General features: G+C 36.3%; 1 protein-coding gene across 1 annotated transcript in view; it reads left to right on the top strand.

Moving 5' to 3' along the window:
- UMAD1 (UBAP1-MVB12-associated (UMA) domain containing 1) overlaps positions 1 to 25,215 on the top strand; it is a 270,163-nt gene that overhangs the window by 38,723 nt on the left and 206,225 nt on the right. The window contains exon 2 of the mRNA XM_012529602.4: positions 4,760 to 4,859. Within this exon, the coding sequence (XP_012385056.1) occupies positions 4,778 to 4,859 (82 nt within the window). The 5' untranslated portion in view covers positions 4,760 to 4,777. The remainder of the gene's footprint in view (positions 1 to 4,759; positions 4,860 to 25,215) is intronic.

The raw sequence follows: 25,215 nt of genomic DNA, 5'->3' as shown, positions 1-25,215 counted from the left end.
GAAAAAGAGAAAGCATGCCTGCACGGTGAGCCAGTACCCAAGCGGTGAGCCGAGTGCCTGCATGGTGAGCCGAGTGCCCAGGTGGATGCCCTTGCGGTGAGCTAAGTGTCCACGTGGTGAGCTGAGTGCCCACGTGGTGAGCCAGTGCCCATGCAAATGATGATGCAACAAAAGAGAGAAGAAGGGGAGAGTCAAGGTGAAGCACAGTAGAGACCAGGAACTGAGGTGGCGCAATTGACATGGAACCTTTTTCCACATCAGGGTCCCCAGGATCGAATCCCAGTGAATCCTAGAGGGGAAAGATGAGAAGAGAAGACAGGAGAGAAATAGATACAGAAGATCACACAGCGAATAGACACAAACAGCAAAAACAGCAGGGTGGGAGAGGAGGTGGGGAAGAAAAAATTAACTAATTAAAAAAAACCAAACTGGTAGTTCTTTTATCAGTATAACTCTCAAAAAAATCTTTGTTGGCTTCTTATCTGTTTGATTCTAGTCAGCTTAATGTGTCAATATCTAGATTTGCTGTATTTCTCATCTTTTTCACTCTTGTGCACACCCCATTCCCTTTTATTTAATTATGGATGACTTTGCTCTAGCAGGATTCAATTGGAGACCTACAGCTTTAATCTCTTTTTCTTTGAACCATTTTATCCTACGTGGAAGAATTTACTGAATGCCACATTAATCAACTCTGAAATTTTAATATCAAGTGTGATGGCCATACCTTTGATTTGATCCTTATCCAAAGTTAAGATTGAATCAACAGTTCTTCCTTCAAAGGGTCTCTCAATTTTATTTTTAGCTCTTTCAAGTCTGTTTTCTTACATTCTTGCTTGCAAACCAACCCCTCTTTTCTGAACTTTCTTTCTTGTAGTAATGTGTCAGAGACAGCCAACAGTTGCCAATACATACTATGAATTTGTTTTCCAAGTCTACCCCTAAAGTTATAGATTCATTGTTATCACATCTGCCTTATAAGTTATCATAGGCCATGGTTTACCAATTGTTTTGCCACTTCAGTATGGGGATTGCCATTCTCCCAACTTCTAGCAGTTTCCTTCCTGTCCTTGGATTACTACCTGAGCCTAAAACACATATTTTGGGCTTTTTGTTCTGATAGCCTCTCACTTTTAGATATTAATTTCTTAGTCAGGTTGGTTAGATTATGCTGTGGTATGAAACAACCAAAAAATCTCAATGATAGCAAAGGTCATTTCTTGCTTTATCATGGATTGGCTAGGAGCTCTGCTCTGTGCTGCCTTCTCCCTAGGTCCCAGACTGAAGAATTGTCCATTATTTGTTCTAGAATATTACCTGTCCCTATGGCCAAGGGAACTAGTGTATGGTGAATCATGTACTGGCTCTTAAAGCGTCCACATAGAAATGTCACTTTCATATTTCATGAGCCAAAGGAAGTCATGTATTCATCTAACTTCACGGTGATCTCATATTTTTAGAACATGGGGAGGGAACTTTTTGGTGAACAGCTTGGTGAGTAGTGTAGAAGCGATTCAGAAAGATTTTTCCCTTTCACCCTTATGTTTTCAAAATGGTTACTAATGCAATATGGGAAAGGTTTTGATTTTTATATCTGTTGTTACCAGGTACCTTATCAGACTTTTTAATGAGATCTAATACTTCCTCAGATGTTTTTATTGTCTTCAGTTTACTATGGCATATTATTTATTAAAAAGTAATTTTGTCTCCTCCCTTCCATTATATATGTCTCTTACTTTTTGAAGTTTTTGGGTCAGTTAGAACTGGGTTTCTTACTGAGAAGTCAGTGGACTTTTTCTTCCCAGCCTCTCAAACCCTTTTAAAATGACAGCATATAATTGTGCTTTTTCTTGGGGAAATGCTTTGACTTTCATCAGCATTTCAAAGGGACCTGTTCCCCAAGAAAGATTGAAGACCATTGGACTAGGAACTCCAGAATACTGGTGAATTACAGCAGCATTAATGGTCATTCTTGTCTTGCCCATTTAATAAGAATTTCTCTAGTGTTTTTATTGCCCAGTTTTCCCACGAACAGACCAATTGTCTAAGTATAAATCTTAAGTCAGACCGTTAGTCAGTTTCTGCCCCCCTTCGAAGCTACTTGGGGCTGTCTAGTAAGTCTTCTCTCTCCAGGCTCCACCCTGTACTGGTTGCTATGCCTGTTGCACAGCTGTATTCCCTTCTCCCATCTCTGGGGGAGTCCCTTTGTCTCTCTCCTGTGTTGTATCTCCATTTGCCTGGCCCCATGTCTTCTCTTAGATTATCCATTATTTTGGTGGAACACATATCCAGCAGCTTTCTGAGGAAGGGTGCATAGGAGAGTATTATTTTGAGCTCATGTTTGAAAATGCCTTTATTAATATTTGGTTGATTTGACTGGGGATAGAAATAATTCTCATAATGTTGAAGACATTACTCTATTAACTTCAGTGTTGCTATTGAGATGTTCAATACCCTTGTGAGTCTTGGTCCTTTTTAACTTTAGGATCTTCTCATTAACTCCCAGTGTTACATTTTTTTACCATGTGCCTTGGAATGTTTTGTTTTGTTTCATCCATGTAGTGGATATTCAGTGGGCCTCTTTGATCTGGATAGTTCATATATTTAACTCTGAGATGTTTTGTTGACTTATTTCATTGATAATTTGCTCTACTAAATATTCTGTAATCATGCCTTCTGTGACTCAGATCACTCAGACTTATTATCTTATCTTCTTTTGCCTGTTTAAAAAAAAATCTGTTTCTCTTTAGTTTTACATTTCCTAGACTTTATATTCTGATTTTTTGGGTTGATTTTTCAAAACAAATTTCTGCTATTGTAGTCTTAATTTCCAAGAGTTGTTTAAAATTTTTCCGATGACATTAATTAATTAGTTTTGAATATTGTAGGAGTTACGTGAAGGAAGGGGGCGGGGGAGCATGTCTCACTCTTCTGCATTTCCTGTAAACTTTCACTGCAAATCTTAATTAAGTCTGGCATTCCTCTGGTTTAACATCTACAGAAAGTCAAACTCTAGGCACCTCCTGGGTGGGGGAAGGGAGCTAACTGTTACATGGAAAAAGATTGGAGTGTGTGTATCTTATTGCTTCTTTTATATATTGTCCGTATTTTAAACTTATCTTCTTTTTAGACCCATCTACATTCTCACTTCATGAAATTCCTGTTGTTTCCACTTCTTGAGACTTTCTGGGATTTTTTTCGTGGGATTTTGCCTGAGTTCTGTAGTACCCATGGCTGGCTAAGGTTTCAGCTTCTCTGGGCTATTTAGTTACAGTTCCTCTAACTTTCCAAACATTTTCTTGCTGTTGTTTCCTTTTCCCTTTTCTTTGCCCTTGCGGGCTTAGGCCTTCTGTTTTTTAACCCCTTTACCGTCACTTTATTAAGGTTTTAGGAGGGATTGGATATATGCACATTTATGTTGTGTGTGTCTTATTATCTTACCAGTTACATTTTTTCATGTGATTCCTTGTCTTTTCCTCTTTTCCTTTTCATCTAATCTTCTTTTGCACCAGTCTCATGAGGCTTTTTTTCTCAAGATTTCCTTGACTTGCATATTTTGCTTTTAACCTTGCTTGTCTGTTTTCTTCTCCATTTTTTTTGTTCCTCTTCAAAGTGACATCTGCCCAATATGTTCACTCTCAGCAAATAAGCCTTTTACCATCCACCTATTTTTGGGTTAATAATCCTCTCATAGTAACTGAGGGCAGGATGATGTACATAAATCCCAGCTCAAGTCTCAGTTTCTAGAAGGCTTTGGCTTCTGTTAAATCTTTACCTATTTTCCCTCATTGATTTTTTGGTATGGTAAAATATATCGAAGCTAAAATTTGGAGCACTTGCTGCCACCAGGATTCTTCCTTTCTTTGCCATAAATTACGCTGTTTTACTTATAAGAGACTATACTAGGAATGTCACGTGTCCTTGCAAGTGCCTTTCAACTTTCTTTCCAGTTGTTTTCTAGAACTTGATCCCCTGCCTGAATGTACAAAGATGCGAGTAGTTGGAGGAGAGAGGAATGTGCATGCATACATGTGTGCATGACATTGTATGTGTACATGTGTTTATGTGTATTTGTGTGTTTTGGGGGCAAGGCTCAATGACACACCAGCACAAAGATCTACTCTGATGGACATTTGAGGCTCGTTGTAGTTTTATATTGGGAAAAAAACTTAGGTGTCTGAATCAGTTACCTGGTAGTAGAGGGTGTTTGAAGTGTTGCCTCAGTTTTATGAGCCTTAGGCTAGTTATGTCATGACAAGAATTCTGGACAGGGTTTTTCTTGTTTATTTGTTGGTTTTTGTTTTATTCCCCTCAATCTACCACCTGATTTATAATTATGGAAATCCTTCCTGTTTCTGGTGTTAGATTTTCTGTCATTTAGTTTTACATCTAGTGATTTCTTGATTTATTTTATGAATCTTTAGAAATTGAAAGAGGTTGCATTATGGACCTGAAGATTTTAAATTGGACCTCCGTGCTCTTTGGCTTACATTTCTCAGAAACCCTTAACATAGGTGGGCCTGATGTCATAGCTCCAGAAACCGAGGCTTCCAATGCCATTCTGCTAATATAAGTTGGAGCATTAACCTACTCTTGGGAATTTGTGGGTTTGTCTTCTGATACCTAGAAAAGACTCCTGTTTTTAGGCCTGGTAATAGAGTTCCAAAGAGAATTATTTGATATCTTCATGTTTGAATTTTTACTAAAAAGAGTATTACAGTTTCATTGAACTTGATATTATATAGTGTTTCTTTTTCAGATAGCAGCAGTAGCAGCAATGTTTCACTTCTTCAGAAAGCCTCCGGAATTGAAAAAGCTGTCAGTACCAGAGACAGAAGCAGATGGATTTGTCCTTTTAGGTGAGTCTTCTTTAGAAACAAAATCATAATTGAATGAATTATTTCCCCTTAAAAATTACTTAATTATTATGATTGGTCTTTGACTGACTTCTTGCTAATTTCAGAATTAATCCATTTTAATTTAAAAATTAAAAGCTCTAAAGATAAAGGCCATTGATCACTTAAAATATTGTTGACACTTCAGGCTCTTATGTCTTGATTTGGCTGTGTACTCCGAATTAAATTTGTCAAGTTGCTCTGTGTTTTATAAATGACAAACTAGTGAAAAATCAGAAGTCTTGAAGTATCCTTGATAAATTCAAGTTCTCTTTTATAAATAGCACCAAATTGTTTCTTGAAGTACCATCTGAAATTAAATTATGTATCTGATAAATATTTCCTGAATGAAGTACACTTCCAAATCTAACTATGTTAAATAATGTCTCCTAAGTGTTTGTTGACTTGTTTATTTTTTATTATAAAATTAATATCTGCTAATTATAAAGAATTTAGTGGTTTAAACAATATTTATTTCAACCAAATGCAATGTGCTTCCAAGGGGAATTTTGAATAATGAGATTTTTTCAATGTCGTTTTATCTTTCCCCCAAGGAAAAGATCTGCAATCTTTACATAGTTTGTCCCTGAAATTCTCTTTCTGGAGATGATGAGGAGAACCTAAAACCCAGTGTTCCCTTGTGGCACTCATCCTCTTCCACTTAGGACCTCTCCCTGCCAAATTCTCTCTCCCTTCTCTGAGAGGATTTGAATGAATTCATATGGTTTTGTTTCCTGGGATGTTTCCCACAGGTCTGCCTTCCCAGATATGGCTTGCTACCTTTTACTTCCCTTATCTTATTCCAGTCAGACTTGGGTCCCTTTGGATCAGCAAATCCTTCATATGCCTTCAGGATGACTCCTTTAGGATTTCAGGGTGTTCTTGAATTTTCAGCTTAGGTCATCTGTTACACTACCCGCCCCCCCTGCCCAGAGCTAGGCTTTTCCCATGCCTCTGACTGCCACACATTCAGAAATGTGATTGGGTGGGTCTCTCCCTCTTCAGGCCTTCCCTTTAAGATTTGTATCTCTTGCAGAGAGGACACTAAGGGTTTAAGTCTCTGGCCCTCTTCCATTTCTTAACTTCATTCTCTGGGAGACTAGAATAGAGTTTTTATAGTGGCTAAACTTTGCCACAGAACATCCCTTTATACAGCCAAGGTCTGGCAGGCTCATCTGATTTTCTGAGTCTGCCTCATCTGGCCTGGGACAGGGGCAGTAGCGAAGTGGTCAGAATTGTTTTCTTTCTGACTGGGTTCCCTACACCTGAAACAAAATAGTGATGCCCCAATCTTAATGTGGCCTAGGAATCCTTCTGACTAGGGTAAGGTGGGTTGCCATGGCCATGGCTCTTTCTCTGTCCTTTCTTATGGGGTCAGGAATTTTTGCCTTGTCTGCCAAGTCAGAACTGGCTTTGCCAGCCCCAGCTTTTTTTCCTTGAGGGCTGCCAGTGTTGCTTCCCTCTCCCCTCCTGAATTAGCCTCAACTAACAGAAAAACTTCAGGCAGTGCAGCAGGTCTTCTGTGCAACTTCTGCTTTGTGAGCGCTCTATAAATTCTTTTCTCAGAAATTTGCTCTAACCAAGCCTGGTTTTCCAAACTCTGTATTCCTCTGAAGTCTTAACCTATATGCAAAGAACTTTGCTCTTTTCTGTTGTTTCATGATTAGAAATGGACAAATATGGTATGATCTTACTGATATGAAATAATTAGAAAGAGCAAACTCATAGAATCAGAATCTAGAATATAGGTTAACAGGGGTGGGATGGGAATAGGGAATGGACGTTAAGGCTTTAGATATACAGGGTTCCTATTTGGAATGATGGAAATGTTTTGGTAATGGATGGTGGTGATGGTAGCTACACTGTGAATATAATTAACAGCACTGAAATATGTATGTCTGAATGTAGTTAAAAGGGAAAATGTTAGGTTGTATATAGTAACAGAATACAAATTGAAGACAAAAAAAATCTGTGAAACAGCACTACACAAACACTGAACACATAAGTTAAACCATGGACTATTAACAGCATACAATTTTAAAAATGTGCTTTCATCTGATTGTTAACAATTATTCCACATCATTGCAATGTGTTAATAGGGTGGTATATGTGAATCCTGTGTTTAATGTATGGTTATTCTGTAAAACCCCATCTTCTTTAATAAACAAAATAAAAGAAATGGACATTATTATTCTCATTATCAAGTAGCTGCTTAAATGATGTGATTTGGGTGCAACTGCCATCTTTGAGAGCACATATAACTTCTAATGCTGTCAAAACTTTTCATACATCTTCTATACCTCTCTGCCTCTATAATGTACCACCTTGCTGTATTTCAGAGACTGGTTTTCACCACAATTGAAATGGCCCCTGGTGCTGCTCCTTCTAAGATGTCTAATTTCTGGTAGCATTTAGCCTTGACCAGATTTTTCACAGTCTGTCTTATAGCTAACATAATAGGAGCCCAGTTTCCATGGTATTTTGTCCTAACAGGTAAAACATATTATCTGTGTACTTCCTTTCCTTTTCCAGAAAAGACTCTAGTTTAAGAAATGGTGTTTAACTTAGACTCAGAAGATACAAAACTTCCAAATTTGCCATTTCCTGAGGGGATTTCCGGGACTTAATTATTCTAATGTACTCTCCTGCACTAGCTCCTCCATCTGATATATCAAAGTTCTGATGGTGCATTTTCCCAAAGGCTGAGATGCTGAATTTGAGGGAATTTTCCAAGGACCATCTGGTTCATCTTTCCTGTATCATATGTCCAGCATTTGGGCAATCATGGTGAAGAATTTTTTCCATTCTAGTTCCAGGATGAGTGAGGTAGTTGTATTAAATCTCCATTTACAGAGGAGGACTTCACTGGAATATAGCTGATAATATAGCAGATCTGGAATTAGCTCAGTCTGACTTCAGAAACTTTGCTCTTGTAAGTGTGCCATCATTTTTTAAATTAAAAGATACATAGATCATGCAAAATGTTGCATTGAAAATATATGAGGTTCTCGTATGCCCCACTCCCCACACCCCCACTTTTCCCACATCAACGACTTCTTTCGATAGTGTGGCACATTCATTGCGTTTGATGAATACATTTTGGAGCACTGCTGCAGAGCATGGATTATTGTTTACATTGTAGTCTATACTCTCTCCCAGTCCATTCAGTGGGTTTTGCCTGGATGTATAATGTCCTGCATCTGTCCCTGCAGTATCACTCAGGAAACTCCAAGTCCTGAAAATGCCCCCATAACACACCTTCTTTTCCCTCTCCCTGCCTTCAGCAACTCCTGTGGCCACTATCTCTACATCAATAATATAATTTCTTCCATTGGTAGAGTGACAATAATTCTATAGTAGAACGCATCATCAATTTTAAATGTCATATCATCAGTTTTAATTCTAAGATATAAGTAATATTAAATATTACTCTTAAAATTTAAATTGTGTTCCTTATTTAAAAGGGAAAATGCTATATTTGTTTTTTGCTCTTGTTTTCGTTTTGATAAAAGAGGGCTGGTTGTTTTATTATTGTTCTTAAAAAATGGTAGGCTACTGCAAACTTTTCACTAATTGCCAAAATGCTTCAAAATATTGTAGAAAACTGTAATCTCCTACATGAAGTTGACAGTGGTTGATAATTGTTTAGTAAATAAAAATGATTAAATAATTAAGGACTTAACTAAATTGACTGACAAAGGTCATAAAGGTCTTTACAGATTATTAGGTATGTAGTTGTCTTTATTTATTTATTTAATTTACTTATTTATTTTAGGAGGTACCAGGAATTGAACCCAGGATCTTAAACATGGGAGCAGGTGCTCAACCACTGAGCTACATCTGCTTCCCAGTATAGTTGTCTTTAAAAATAGGATTGTAACCTCTTTTAAAAAATCTGTCTTGTTCTGCTAATTCTCTTTTTATGCTATGATTCTGTATGTACATTTAACATATCTACTTAGGCTTAGAGCACACTGTAAAAATATTTTTGAAAATGTCAAATAGGTCACATGGTAGATATGAAATGATTTTAATGCTTTTATTAACATGCCCCATACTTGCACACATGTATTTTGGTTAGTATAGATCCTGCATATTTTTTTTGGTCCTCTTGTACAATAGATATGTTAGAGGAAATAAGTGTATATAATTGTTTTTGTGTGCTTATTTATTAACTTCTAAATGATTCAACTAAGTAAATGCTTAGAAGCACAGTTACATTTGTAGCAGTAACTTGTCAGTACGTACTTAACAGAATTTGTTAGATCATCATTTCATGTGACCTTTATAACCTGTTTCTGAAAAGGTCAGAGTTAGTCATGTTGTTAGTATGAATTATCTATTTTTTTTTTCACTTGAGAATAACTTTTCCCCTAAGCGGTCTTTCCTGCTTAACACCAGTAGATTCAGATCAGAATTATTAAATGGCAATGCTGAGTTGAGGAAGTCAATATTCCATGACTTGAAATTCCCAGTCCAAGAAGAGCTAGGCACTTTTGTTCACAGGAATATCTGGACTGTTTGTAGACAGTTAGCTCACATTTGGATGGAAAGCCTCTTCTCCCTGTGAAGGTTTTCAAAGCTTTCAGCCTTTGTAAAATAATAGTGTTCTGGGTAAGAAAAAAAAAAGCCTGGCAGAAAAACATCCTTTCCCTTGTAACCAGTTCCTATTCACATAAGAAGGTAATAGCTATTCTTTCATTCAGTAATGAAGTTGATATAATCCTCTAGAGTACTCATTTTACACAAAAACAAATTGTAGTTTTCATATGCATCACTGGGGGGCGATTTTTCTTAGTTTTATACTACTATTTAAAAAAAACAGCAAACATGGTACACTATTTGTAATTACCAGGGTTTTCTTCTGTTATGACATGTTTAATTGTACTTTGAAGACATTATTCTTAAGTTGATTACAAATTTACTAATGTAGTGTGCAACCTCATAGTTATTTTAAATTAGGAAAGTGGGTATCTATTGCCTAGATTTTGGCTTATAATTTCTTCCAAAATAAGACAAAGGCATGGATTGGCTTATTATTTAAAAGCAGAAAGGAGGAAAAATAACAACAAAAAAACCCATGGGATAAAATGAAAAGGAGTAATTTAGATTGTTGTTCTCTGTTTAATAACATTGTTGAGCAAATGTTGAATATGAGTTTTTGGGGCTGGTAGAATAGTGGAAGCACTCGGACAGAGATTAAAGGAATTGGGCTATAGTGCAATTGAAATTCACCATGTTTTTCAGAATAGGCAGGTACTTCTTAAAGTAGGACATAAGAACTTCTAGTTTCCATTAAGGTATTTTACAGAGTTCACTAGACAAGGAAATCAGGGTTTAGAGTAATTCACATCAGCTTGGATTTCATCTTTTAACTATTAATATTGAATTTGTCTCACCTTCTCTTTTTTAGTTTAAATGATAAATCGATTTTGAAAAGGAATGGGTTCTTTTTAAGATTTTCTGCTACTGAATTCCTAATTCTAGAAATCAGACAAGCCATGTACACACACTTCAGTTAAACTGTTGTTATTTTTATATAGAACTTTTACATAATCACTTCATCTCTGTATTCTCTCTTTCCTTTGAAAGTGGAAACAATAAAACACTAAGAACAATAAAAGTTTGCATTCCAAGGGGCAAGAGATAGTAAGTCACTTTAATGCTGACTAGGGTTGAAGTCTTTAATTAAAAGAACAGCAGCAAAAATAAATGTTTTCAGCATGAGCTTCCTGTTTTTATTCCCGGTTCCTACAACAGAAGTGTCCCAAATCTTTTAAAAAACAGAGTGTCTATGGATTAAAAAGAAATTTGTCTTGAGATTCAGAAAAACTCAAATTACATTTACTTCACTTAGGAATTCTTTGTGCTTTTACTCTTGACCTTTCAAACCGAAAGCAAGTGTGTCAGGGGTTTTCAACTGACTTTGTTATGTGGTTGTTTATCTTCCTATTAAGAAATGTGGAGTTGTGTGTTTAATGGGTAGAATTAACAGAATGTTCACATGCGTTGGTACCTAATTCTGCTTCACCTGTTAATCTAGTGGCACTTCATTTTCCCTGGGTGCGTATGTCCGGCAAGGCTGGTCCCTGTGGGGTGTACACTCCTTTATCCCTTTGACTGTGTGGAGAGAGAGAGGGAACTGTGTGGGGCAGGGGAGCAGTGCCAGGTGTGCTAACAGGTGGAACCTTAGCCCTCTGTTTTGTGCAGTTAATTGTGAGCAAGTCAGTTTTTCTGGGGCTCAGTGGACTCAATTGATGCCTCTAAATTAGGGATTCTCTTTCCCTAAGATCATGGTTCTAACCCTTCTATGCATTAGGGGACACTTTGAAAAAATGCTAGTGCTGGGGCACCCTCCCCAGATTTCATTAAAGTAGCCTGGTATTTGGCCTTAACATTGTTTTTTTCGGAAGTTCCCCAGATAATTCTAATGCATGTCTAGGGCTGAGGACTACTGCAATTTCCTAGCTTTAATTTAGTGATTATACACCATCAAATAATGTATTAAGGTACTAAAGTAGACCTCATCGAAACAGAGTTAGTTTCTCCTCCACTTTAGTTGAACTATAAACAAATGCACAAAACCAAATAAACCACAGAATTTGTGGAAAGGCACACTTTTCCCAAAATAAAAAGTAGAAAGCTTCAGAGTTCTAAGAAATGAAATCTGTTTCTAAAAATAATGTATTTGGAATCTTACATGTCTTTTAAAATCAGTGAAGCAATTGGGAGGCATTTTGTTAAATTAATGATATCAGTGTAAGTTTCAAGTAGCTTGTGAAACTTTGTCTCTAGTCATGACTTTAGGTAATATTTTTGACAGATCTAATACCTGTAAACTTTTCAAAGTAATGTCAGAGATACCTTTTCTCTGAACTTTCAGGCATTCGTATATTTAGAATAGTTATTTGGGGGGAGTCATCTGGTTTACGTGGTACTAATGATTTAAGGGCACTAGTTTAGTACAGTATCAGTTTGGGAAAAATTTAGGTCTGCATACCATAATACCTAATGGAGTTTCCACGAGAAGCTCGTTAGAGGCTTTCATAATGCTATGATTTCTACATATGAGAATATTTAACTTAAAAATTGTGATGAGTAGCTTTTATATTATACTTCTATTTAAAATTTAATTTTATTCAATTTTGTTGAGGAAGTAAACAAGAGAATGAGACTCTAAGTAAAACGTACATACGAGCATTCTTCTCTGTACTAATTCAGCTAGGGTAAGAAGACCAAAATGTGTTTCTGGTAATATTAATAATACTGTAATATTCTTGTATATTTAAATGGTTATTTTATTCAGTATCTGTTTTTCTTCTTCTTTCTTAGTGATAGCATTTTTATTTTGGTTACTTTGCAGTTAGGTGTGGAATTGTGACGATGTTTCTGGCCAGTGGGATATAAGAAGTGTTGTGTTATAGCTTCTAGGAAACTTTTTAAAAACACAGCTGGTCTGGTGTGTCTCTTTCCCTCTCTTCCTGCCACTCCCTCATCCTGTAAAGTAGATATGATGATTTGATTGATTCCTCACCACTGTCTTGAACCAGTTGAGAATGAGGGCTTATTGGGAGGATAGCAGAGGAGAGAGCTAAGAAGAGCCTTGGTTCTTGAAGGCTGTGGGGCTGTCATACCAGCCCTGTAATGCTTTCCTTTGAACTGCTTTTATGTGGGACAGGAATAAACTTCTGTTCAAGCCACTATTTTATTTTGCCACATCCCGATGAAGTAAACCCTAACTACATAGGTATTGAACTGGAAATCATAATAATATCTGGATTCTGTTGTTCCATCATTTCCTTGTGTGATTTTGAGCAAGCTATTTACCATTTCGGCCTCATTTTCCTCACATATGAAAGGTTCATAGTGTCATGGTTTTCCCATTGCCTTGTTGGATGAGATAAAGCAAGAGGGATTATGCACAGACGTCTTAACTGAGAACAGTGAGTACAAAGAAGTATTAATTTACCTGCTAATCCTGATCAGTTCTGTAGAAGCCCCATGAAATGCTGGGGAGAAGGATTTTGAGGATATGTCTAGGCTCATTGTGATCTTTAATGCTATGTACTGTGGGCGAGGGAATGGGGAGCACCCTCCCAGCGCCTCAGGTAGGTGGTCCCTCATCTAAAACTGGAAGGCCACCATTTACTTATACAATCGGTCTGCCAGAAAGTCTATTTGTACCCATTAAAAGCTGAAGTGCTAGTATATTAACTGTTAGAACTTTACTAAAGAAGTGAGAGTGGCTGCCACACCCTGATTATCAGTTAAATTTGAAGCTGATTCATTTCCTACAACTGGCATTTCCATAAAAATGGTATATACTTTTATGGCACCATGTGTGTGTGGAATATTACACTCATAATATTCTTAATGATCAGTATTAAGTATATTTTACACTGAAGCCTTACATTATAAGATCTGAGTCTTAAAGGAGTCATTGTTCTGAAAGTTTTCAGTATTCCAAGTCAAAAAGGTCAGTTCTAAACTTATGGAATGACTTATTTTTATTTCTGGCATCCATTATTTCCTGATGCACCATCTGAAAATATGCTTGGCAGCACCAAAGGAAAACTGCAGCCTTTAAAATAGTTTGTTAGTGGTTTGCTTGAAGGAGTCGATAATGCTGATAATCTGCAGTTGTCCCTATTGCTCTCATTATGTTAGGGGCTAAGAAACCCATGCTGAGTTTGAGGGGCTGCATAGAGTGGTCTGTAAACCTCCTGAAATTTTAAGCACCATTTGGGGTATGGATTTTTCTGGAGAGAAAAGTGTTTTAGTTTCCTAGGGCTGCCATGACAAGGTTCCACAACTGGGTGGCTTAAAACAACAGAAACGTATCTTCTCACTGTTCTGCTCTCAGGGCTTCACCCCAGCCTTTCCCCATGCAGAGTCCTAGGCCTCTTTCTGCTTAGTCTATATTCTGTTCAGTCTTCATATCCCAGATGAAGTTCTTTCCGCGTCTAGGCCTCTATGTAATCTCTACGTGGTTCTCTTGTTGAACTCATTGCGTACATTTTCTTAAATAATTCATTTGTTCTTTTTAAAAAATTTCTTCTTCCAAATTTATATTTGCTCCTTAATCACTGTTATGGGTTGAATTATGTCCCCCTGAAAATATATATTGAAGTCTTAATCCCCAGTACCTTAGTACATGACCTTATTTGGAAACAGTATTTTTGCAGTTGTAGGTAGTTGAGATGAGGTCACACTGGAGAAGGGTGGGTCCTCACAAGCAAAAGAAGAGACAGAGACAAACAGGAGAGAAAGCCTGTGACAACGAGGCAGAGATTGAAGTGCTGCAGCTACAAGCCATGGAACAACAAGAATTGGTTGTTAGCAGTGCTGGCAAGGAAGGATTTTTCCCTAGAGCCATTGGAGAGAACATAAGGAATTAATTCCAGTTATTTTAAACTACCTAGTTTGTGGCAATTTGTGGCTATAGTCCTAGAAAGCTAATACAATCACATAGTATCTTGTAGTAGCTCCTATATTATTGTTTTGTAATGTTACTTAAGCTTTTATTTTTGTATGTCTTGCCACTTTGATAGTAAGCTTCCTAATGACATGTCATCTGTTTATTATCTTACATAATGGTAAGTACAAAGACTTCCATAAAATAGAGCTGCAATCCATATATCGTTAACAGTTTTTAGAATCACTTCTAAAATAATCTAATATTGCTAAGAAAGCTTGCATATTTCCTATTATGGTATTTTTTTCCAGTGACAATATTTTCCAGTGAAAATAAATCTTTTATTTATATCAGTTATCACCTGGACTTCAATTATACTTGTTTTAGTTATTTTATTTATGCAGATTTGTCAGAGTAGATCTGCAGATGCAAACTTCTTTCCCCTTTCTTCCATACCTTTCTGTGCATGGCCATGTGTTTCAGGAGAGGCTGAGCTGGTTGCTGGCCCCAGGAGGTCAGGGCTGAGTTGTCTGATTCAATCATGGTGGTCCAGTCTGATACCTTGGATGCCTGTGATTGGTTTGGGAATGGGCACCTGTCACAATTCTGAGTAAGTGGTGTGAGGAAGGTAGGCTGGGGGTTCAGAGGCAGATACAGGAGGGACAGCCATCCTTCTCTCTGGCTGTTGGTTTTTTTTTTTTTTTTAACATGAATTTATTATTTTTTTGTGGTATGCAGCCAAGTCTAATTGATTCCCCCCCACCTTGGGCTTGCTTGTTGTCTGCTCTCTCTGTCCATTTGCTGCGCACTCTTCTGTGTTTTTCCTTGTCTCCCTCTTTGTTGTGTCACTGTACTGAGTTGGCTGTCCCTGAAGCTTGAAGGCCAGGTGGCATTCTGTGGCTCTCGCGTGCCAGGCAACACTCCTCGGCGCATGCGGGCCAGGCGGCTTTCCATGGCGCTTGTGGGCCGGGGGCTCTCCGCAGCGTGTGGGCGAGCCTGCCTTCACAAGGAGGCTCCGAGACACGAACCCAGGGCCTCCTATCTGGTAGACGGGAGCCCAACTGATTGAGCCACTTCCTTGGCCATTGTTTTATTTAGATGAAATACCTAAAGATGTTGCATCTGTCGTTGCTGTCTTTGTTTAGGGGAGCTAGTCTGAGACCGAGGCAGCCTATTGAAGTGGGCAGAGTAAAATGAGGAAGCACACTTGTCCATGGTAACACTGTTTAACCGATGAATTAACTAGCATGGGGTGGCCTACCTCTGGACTTCGTATTAGATAATATAGTACATTTCCTGACTGCTTAAATTATTTTTAGTTAGGTTTCTGTTACTTGTTCCTGAATGTGTCTGGCTGATGTTTGGGTGGATATACCTATAATGCTACATCTCCCCAGATAATCTTTTCTTGGCAGAGCCTCTTTTAGTTTCATCTATTGTAAAGTTCTTTAGCCAATGTTTATGTAGGAAAGGTTACTTTCCCCCAAACTCAATTTTAAACCAACGTGTGAAAATGGTATTGTTACATTTCAAATATATTTAATAGATTATCAGAGTCAGATGTAAACATTTTGAAAAATATGCCAACTGTCATCAAGCGGGATGTACATCTTGGGTATTGCTGGCACCAAAGGAGACCATGTCACTGCTACAAAGCTACGGTGGTAAATAACCATATACATTGATTGGTGATCAGGAAGCAAGTTTATCATACTAACACAAATAGCTTGTTACTTATATCTAGGCCTTTTTCTCTGTTTTTGTTATGCTGTAAGAAGCTGATTGGTGGTTTTGATTGATATGTAACACTTGATAATTTTTCCCATTTCAGATAATGGGAAATTGGCTCCTGATCTGGGATAGAAATAGAAAAAAAACTAAGCATCCGCCATCATAGTTTATCTTATTCAGAATTCTTAACTCCAGCTAACTTTAGGATTTAATTTATAACACATTTAATTTATAACACAGAATGATTATGTCCTATCAGATAAGAAAGGATGTAGAGATATAAAAATGTACTAACCCTTGTCATTTCCATCATTTTCTAGCCCTTATAAATTGATTTTTACACTGATTCTGTCTACTTAATTTTGATTACATGCTTCTCGATTATTCTTGGGTTTTGCTCTTCCCTTCTTGCTTTTAGCTATAGAATTTTCTAAATGTTTAGTCTCCAGAGCAAGAACACTCAGGCCTTTTCATGTTCTTTGGCATTAACGTCTATAACATGTTGACTTTCTGGTATTGGAATTCCTACTGACAAAATCTGACCCCTTGCACCACTGGCCCTGGATTAAGAAACCTTGCCTCTAAGCATATGCACCCCAGCAAGGGCCCTCATCAACTATTGTTTTAAGCACACCAGGTATCTTTATGTATGTTTAGAATTATCTGTCAAAGTGGCATCTTTTGGATCTTGTTTTTCTCCTCACAACGTTATAAATGTTGATTTTAAGGTAAGCAGAATTATATGTATTAAATTTTATGTTCTCCTAGTTGGATTTGGTAGAGTAAAGATGAAGAAGAGTGAAATGGGTCATTGATCTTTATCTATACAAGACTCTCTTAAACCCTACCATATCTTGATGTTTTTCTGATAAACTATTGCTAGTATAATTTATTTTTTGCTTAGGTCATATAAGACTCACCATTTTAGAGGAGAATTTGTAGAGAACTGTCAGATTAAACAAACTTATGTCTGATTTGTGATGCTTTGTAAAAACTACTGAAATCTTCACATATGTTTATATATATATAACATAGAATAAAGTTCTATTTTTCTAGAAAATAATTCAAATATAATTCTTGTTAGAAGACCTGAGTTTAGCCATTAGAACTGGCCCCGAGGCCTGATTTGGGAATAGAATCACCTATGGTTTGAATTTGGTAAGTGAAATTGTGGAAATTCAGATTCCATTTGATCAAGGGTAAGCTTATTTTTCCCCAGCTGTTAAGCCAGTGTCAACTGCTTGAAATTCATTGATCTCAAGTCTCTTCCTCATTTATTGCCAGTAACTCTCCCTCATACAGAAATGACTCACAAGCTCAAGCAAAATAAAGCACTCTGAAGATTTTCTACCTCTAGCTCTGCTCAAAGTCAGCTCTGAATAGTGGCGCTTATCCTTGCCAACTGGTTTACCCTTATTAACTCCATTGATAGGGCCCTGTCAGAACAGACTCTGGTGTGGATGCCCCCGCTCCCCCACCTCTTTTTAACCCATTTTAGACATTCTATCTGAAATCTGCTAAGAAAACATAAAACTGGTCACAGACTTACTGATTTTTTTCCCTGGGAATTTGTCTATTTGAAGTGGAACCAGCAATGACCTAATCTCAGTGCGCTCAGTAAACACCTTTGCCTTGCTCTGAACAAGTGATACTTCTATAGAATTTCTTTAGTACACGTTCCAAGAAAGGTCAGAAGGAATGGTCTTGTGGTAGATCAGGTCATTTTCAGTGAGGGTAATCAGTTTGTTTTGCTCTTCTTTTCTAGTTTTAGAATATTCTTATTTTTTCGTCCTTTAAAATCTTGATGAACATAGACCACTTCTCAATGTACTATGCTCTATTACAATGCTGATTTTGTAGTTTTTTTGGTTTTGTCTTTTTGGACAGGTTCCTCACTGTCCAGTACTTGTGCTATCTAAAGAACTGCTTATTTTTTTTATTGCTTCAACATCAGAATCATCTATTTTTAGACAAATTGTAACAATGAATTTTTTTTTTCTAAAAGACCTAAGATGCATGTACCTTAACCATTTTGTCTTGAAGAGTTTTCCTTAAAGGTATTTGTTTAAAGTAGATCTCTTACTGGATATCCATTAGAGACTTTTTAAAAATGACTACTGTAAAAATTCAGTTTGGAAAAGTTATTGTGGCCTTTCTCTGTGGCAATCCTACTCAAACTTTTCTGCCAAAGTAGCCCAATGAGAAGGGGGCAGGAATATGTGCCCCTTAAGGCCCTTAGACGGGCACTTGGCTTCAAGGATACCCTTTTTTTTCTTTTTTTTAGCTGGAGTTATCTGAAATTCTTGTGAATTTTTTTCCTCTCCATAATATACCTGTGTTTATTTTAACATTAAAAGCTTTAAATTATGTAGGATCAAACATTAAATTGGATGGTAGGAAGATTTACTATGTTTTTCTCTTTGGCATTATGTATTGTCTCACATGTTGTCATGTGCTCCTGAGGAACCTGTCCTCCAGATTGAGAAGTATAAATTAGAATTCTTTAATTGTCTATATGACTGTGTTTTGAATGAAAGCAGAAGTGTTTTCAGAGGAAACTTTTGGTATTGGTTCAGCCCACCTTCATGAAAACTATTAAATGGCCTTCTCTTTAGGGAGTTCCCTGGGTTGGAATCCTTATTAGGCTGACCCTTTTCTCATTTGACCGTCAGGGTGTCGAGTTCTGCTTTTAATTAAAAATGAGGCATTTCTGTACTTCAAATTCTAGCTAGACAGTATGCTATCTAGATCTTTTTTTTGTTGAGTTCTTATCAAAATCTCAGTAACAAGCAATATTAATAGTGGATGACCTGAAAGATAAATAGTTCATCCATTACTCAAAAGAAATCTTATCCTTCAGATGTATGTATCTGATAAAAAAATACTCATGCACCTCTAGGCCCAATATTTTGCCTACAATTTGAGGAGATACATAGAATTCCTGTATACAGTTTATGGATTTCCAGCTAAGTTATTCATTTATTCATTATTTATTGATGGTCTGCTGAATACCACACCACACAGCTAGGCATTAGGAATTAATTGCTCAATTTCTTAAGTGATTTTATTTTTTAATTTCTTTGTCAGGTCCCTGCTTTTTGTTTGTTTGTTTTAGTGACATTAATAAAGTAAGGTTTAAATAGTTGAAATTTATTTCTATGAGAAGGTTGCAAAATAAAATATAACAATTCTCAGATTCTAAGTACATATAGGGAATTATTTTAGTTTTTAAAAAATATATGATAATGGCAATGCATTTCCCTTTTTATATCTGTCATATATTTCAATCAAATTAGTAGAAGTTTGATTAATTGAGAAATGGCTCTCAGTCAACTTTCATTGTCTTTAGAACTTAGTCTTTTCCTTAGAAATTACTTTAAGCTCATTTGAGTTCTTCACAAAAATCGTTTTAAGTTGAATCATTGCAGACTTATTCTGTTTGAATATTTTTCTTTTTTGTGTTTGCTATATCACATATCTGGAGATCTTGTTTGGGCAGTTCCTTCCAAGTGTTTAGCAGTTAGGTAACCCAGTTTTACTGTGGATGCTGCAGCTTCTCTTCTCAACTTCTCTTTGTAGCAACCTTTTCCAGCTTTCGTTCTCCAGCTCTCATTATTATTACGTACCTCATTTACTTAGGGATTCCTTAATGGTAAGGCAGTTGAGGCTCTCATCTTAAAGTGAACTCATCTCAAATTGATTTGGGGTAAAAACCAGACCCTGATTTTTCCTAAATCATGTAAAGGATGAGTTCCATGAAATGGATTCCCACAACTCTAAGGGGCACTGATTTCACTGATTGAGAGAATGTTGGATCTTTCTTAGAGTGAATTTTTATTTTTCCTTCTTATAAGACCTATTTTCTTAAAGTAATGTAATAAGTTTTTAGGTCTCTTGGATTCTTTTTCCAGTTGACTTAAGTTAAACATTTTTGCACTTTAGTTATTAATAAACTTGGGCCTCAAATTAAACTTCTAATTTCCTTAGTTCCTTTGTATTTTATCAGAATTTATTAATTAGAAGTACAGATTTGTTTTTCTTCTACTTGTATTAAAATATGAAAATCATAAAACTGTTTAAAAATAGTGGCACCTGATTGGACTAAACAGTAGCACTGGAAAGTTTCACTTTAAAAACTGCTAGAGAAGCGAATCCCTAGGGTGGTCTCTGGATGCGATGTTCTAATCTGTAAGGTCATCTTGGAAATGGATTTCATTCTAAGTTTTCACTCTAAGTTTAGGACTAGAAAAGACTACTTCCTTCCTCCAGGCTTTTCACATTTAGCCCCAAAGCTATACTGAGTGAGGGTAGATCTATTTTTTCAATTCCATGACTCCTGGAGAACCACAACTTGTAAAACTTTTTAATCTTAGTGTCTCAGATAGTGTCTTACAAAATTAGGTGTTCAGGAAATAGTTGTTGAGTGAGAGTGAATGGGTGAATTTGCAGTGTAAGAGCTCTAACCTGAGGTCTGGGTTATAAATAATACTACTTACACAAGTGGAAATAAGTCTTTTGTTTATTTTAGTAAGATTATATTCAGGAAACTGTCTTTAAAAATAGTCAAACCCTAAAGTAAAATGAAAATAAAAAGTAAAAGTATGACGCATTTTCTTCTCATGAAGTGTGGTAATATTTTACCCGCTATAAGCTATTGAAATACATAGAGATGCTTATTCTTAGCTATTTTCTGGGGGCGGGGTGGAGATGGAAACATGGAACACAAAAATAAATAGTAAGAAAAAGTCATACAAGTATAATTCACACTAGGATCTTTATAGAGATTTGGTTAGAATTTCAATTGTGTGTCAGGCATTTAATAAGCATGTTGTGTATCCTCTTAAAGAAATATATGTGGGGTAGAATATATACATTTAGTTTTAATGGAGTGAACTATATTATTTCTTTCCTATCTGTGGGTAGTAGGCCTTGAACCCTCATGTATAGATAAATGAATCTGGGGCTGAGGAACTTAAAATCTTAAGGGGAACCTGAGGTTTGGGGACCTTAAGTTGAATATGCATCTGTGACAGTTTTTGCAGTCACTAAAAGAAAATAATAAAGCACACTAAAGACAATATATTTGACATTTTACACACCTCAAATTAGTGGTATTGGAAATTGTACTGTTTGATTCTATTTACCATCCCTTATTTGCTAGAGACTTTCCCAGATGTATCTCTCCCATGCTTCTAAATTTGTGTAGCTTTGTTGAAGATACAATATTTATGAAGTAGCATTTTTCTGAGCCTGCCCCTCCATTTTAATGTTCCATGTCTTTCTGCTTTTCTGTTTTGGAGTTAGCCTTGCAGGTCCTATCTGGTGGTGGACTTAGAGATGTGTGATTGGGAAGCTGATTAGGATGATTAAGATAGAACAAGTTTAGGGTACTTGTAAAACCTGTTTACCTCCCTCTCTGTTCACTAGCTTCCCTCTTTTATATCCAGGTTTCTACATTTATAAGTCTTCCCATAATTATTTCATGATAAGCCCTGAACCCCTTTGGCACATGTCTCTGCACCTTCCTGTTTACTGAAGCTACCTGGATATGTTTACTTTTTTCCCTCCCTTTTATCTTTTCTAATTTTTCACTATGAACATTTCTGCTATTTCTTTGCCATCAACTGTACTTCTTTTTCTATTTCTGATCTCTTTTATATTATTTTGTGAATTTTGCCCAACAAGAGAGCATCATGGTTTGTACGATTAGAACTGAAATCATATTGAAATTCAGGCAGCAAAAGTATATTCATGAAGAGTTGACTTTTAAGGGACCTCATGGTAGGGAAGAGATTAAAGTACTATGGAGCTGTCTAATGAGTTCCCTTTTCCATTATTTTTGTGCTTTGAAAGTTTGATTCTATAGGACAAACTGTTCATAGCTTGGCTTTGAAAACACGGCATTTGTTAGTATCAGTACAGTGAAAGCAAGCTATTTCACATTTTAAAACTCTCAATCTCTACTATCTAGCTCTTCCACAAGTTGGTAATCTACTAATTGATATTCTGGTTCGTAACCTGGAGTTCCTGCGCTTCCTAAATTGATTTTCAAAGAAAGATAACAGCATGTTTAATATATTTTTAATGCTACATATTTTATGGGGAAAACTATGAAATATGATGGAGAGAGTTCTGGTCTGGGAAGCAAGAAACCTGGGTTTTAGTCACATTCATGGCTTTTATACAAATTCGAGTGCTCTTTTTCTCTCATGCTTATAGTATGAAATAAACTATAAGTTTATATAAACTATAAGTCAGATAAACCCTTTTTCCTATATTATTCCTGATGCTTTAGAGCAATTTTTTCATGTTTCCAAACAATCATAGGAGATGAAAGTAAAAGATAGCTCCTTATTTATTTATCAAATACTTTTAAAATAAATTAATTTTCAGTGATTTTCTTTAAATTAAATATTTTTCCATTTACCTCTATTAAAATCTCTGAATTTTATTCCTTTGAGTAAAATTTGATTCTAAATCAGTTGCTAGGTGATCCACTCTGCTTGCCCATAATATCTTTGCTTTCTTTTTGATAATGATGCTCAGAGACAAGCCACTCAGTTTGTGTGTTGATGAACAATTATTGCTATATCCGCCTGTACAACTTCATTGACTTAGCTACAGGGGAAAAGCAGTTGATATTCACTTGTATCATTTTTCAATTCCAGTGTAATTTCAATTTATTATATGTAATTTGAAGCCATATACTTATCACAGAAGAATTTCAGGAGAAAGCCATCAAGTCATTCCTCTAGTAGCACCTCACTGAATTTACTGCCTGCTTTATTAATTCTTGTTTGCCACACTTTCACTGAATGGCCCTTCATATAATAGAGTACTCATGTAGTTCATTTTATTTGCCAAAAGAATACTCTTGCCACTAAAATAGAGATGAATGTCCATGCAGTACTTTGTAACTCTTTTCGCTGTAATTTTGAAAATGTGCTTAAAATGAAGGTTCCACAATAGGAATCAAGTAGTTTCTCAAATTAGTGAATTTGTGTTTCTTGTTTGATTGTTGTTTAATCTTTTACTATATAGAATAATTATTCATATATATATATATATATATATATGTATATATATATATATAAAGATTTATTTATTTATTTCTCACCCTGGCCCCCCCCCCCCGGTTGTCTGCTCTCTGTGTCCATTTACTGTGTGTTCTGTGTCTTCTTGTATTCTCTTTAGACGGCACCAGGAACTGATCCTGGGACCTTCTGGAGTGGGAGAGAGGTGCTCAATCTCTTGCACCACCTCAGCTCCCTGGCCTGCTGCATCTCTTATTGTTTCTCCTATGTGTGCCTGTTTGTTGTGTCATCTTGCTGTGCCTGCTCTCTGCTTGGGCCAGGTTGCCATGTGGGCTACCTCTCCTGTGCAGGCCAGCACTCCGTGTGGGCCAGCTCTCCACTTGGGCCAGCTTTCTTCACCAGAAGACCCTGGGAATTGAACCCTGGACCTCCCATATGGTAGAAAGGAACCTAATCACTTGAGCCACATCCACTTCCCATTCCAATATATTTTGCCTATGGAATATTTTAACTTTAATGTGTAGTAATATTTTGTTGTACTACTCTGATTTCTCATTTATGAAACAAAAAGAAAAATAATCATTTTCCTTTCTATGCATGTGAAATCACACATACCAAGAAATAGCCTCTTAATTTAAGAAAACATCTTTTCTAACTTGTATCAAATCCCAGGGCCCTGAGTCAGGTTTTAAACAACCTCAAAATGGATATGCTCACAATACAGGTGATACCAGCAATTTGTGCTTAGTTCAGGGACTGAGGTTCAGTTTCTGAGAAGTTTTTAACTACTGTCTTTTTGGCCCAATAAGATGTTTTAACTGTGAAACACAGACATACTTTAGAGCAGAAGTTCACAAAGAGATAATTTCATGGGTTCTGTGAAGTCCTCCCTTTCCCAATTACATATGTATGTTAGGCTCAGTTTTCTTTAATGTACTTCAACCCAAAAAAATATCATAATTGTCTGAATGCAGAAGCAGATAGGAAAATCCTTCTATTAAATTTTCTGTTAAGCAGGACATTAAAAGATTTTCAAAAATATAAAATAATGCCACTCCTTTCACTACATTTTTCTGAAAATGTAGTTGTTTTTCATAGAAACATGTAAAATATTTAACTAATTTATAATTATATTTTTAATTTCTCAATTTTTATTTCTAGTAAATTAAATATTAACAGATATAACCCACATAAATTAAAGCCCTTTGGGTTCCTCAATAATTTTTTGAGAGTGTAAAGATGTCTTGAGATCATAAAGTTTAAGAACTGATATCTTAGAGAATTGCTTTTGTACTAAAATGCCAGTTTACCTTATAGACTGTTTCTAATCATGAAAGGCCTCATCAATGGAAAGAATGATCTGTTTTATTTTGTCAGCAGTTAAATAGGCAGGGAGGATGGTTTAAACCTTTTCTAGTACTATTCTTTATCTGGATGAAAAAGACTTTCCAGACTAATTCAGCATGCAGCCATGGGCACAGAAGAGGAATGACACAAACCATGAGCCAGGGTACTCCTTGGCATGTATAACATAGGCCAACTGACGTTCTTTTTGATATCATTATTATTCTGAATTTTAGGGAACTCCTTATTTTCATATGTTGTAAACTAGTCTGTTATTTTAAACTTTTAATACAGTGATAAGAGTTCTCAACTTAATTCTTTGGGATAGACTACCTCTTAGTAAACTACACAGAATACAAATTGGCAGGTGAACTTCTGAGATGATTGTAATGAATTTTGTATAACTGATGCACTAAGCTTTAATTTTTGTCAATATTTATATTGTGTTTTGGAAAAAGAATTGACTGTAAAAAATGGAATCTTAGTTTTTCTAATCATAACCACTTATGTTATTAGAGTTCTTTGAAGCTTAAAAAGTAACTTCAGTGGGGATTGTAGAAAGATGGCAGAGCAGGAAACTAAATCAGTCCATCTACCAAAACAACTGTTGAACTGGCAGGAACATTTGAATCAACTATTTTGAAACTCCAGAATCTAGAGGATCAGAATCTGCTCCTCCAGGGAGGAGCAGGAGGAAGAGGCTGGTAAATTGCAATAAATATTAATGAGCTTTACCTTCCCTGCAGTGTCTACCATCCTCCTCCCTAGCCACATGGTGGGCAGCATTGGGAACTGT

The sequence above is a fragment of the Dasypus novemcinctus genome, chromosome 5, assembly GCF_030445035.2.
Source record: "Dasypus novemcinctus isolate mDasNov1 chromosome 5, mDasNov1.1.hap2, whole genome shotgun sequence".
In the NCBI taxonomy this organism is placed as follows: Eukaryota; Metazoa; Chordata; class Mammalia; order Cingulata; family Dasypodidae; genus Dasypus; species Dasypus novemcinctus.
Note: the sequence above shows the minus strand (reverse complement) of the source record. Positions and strands in the feature narration are given on the sequence as shown.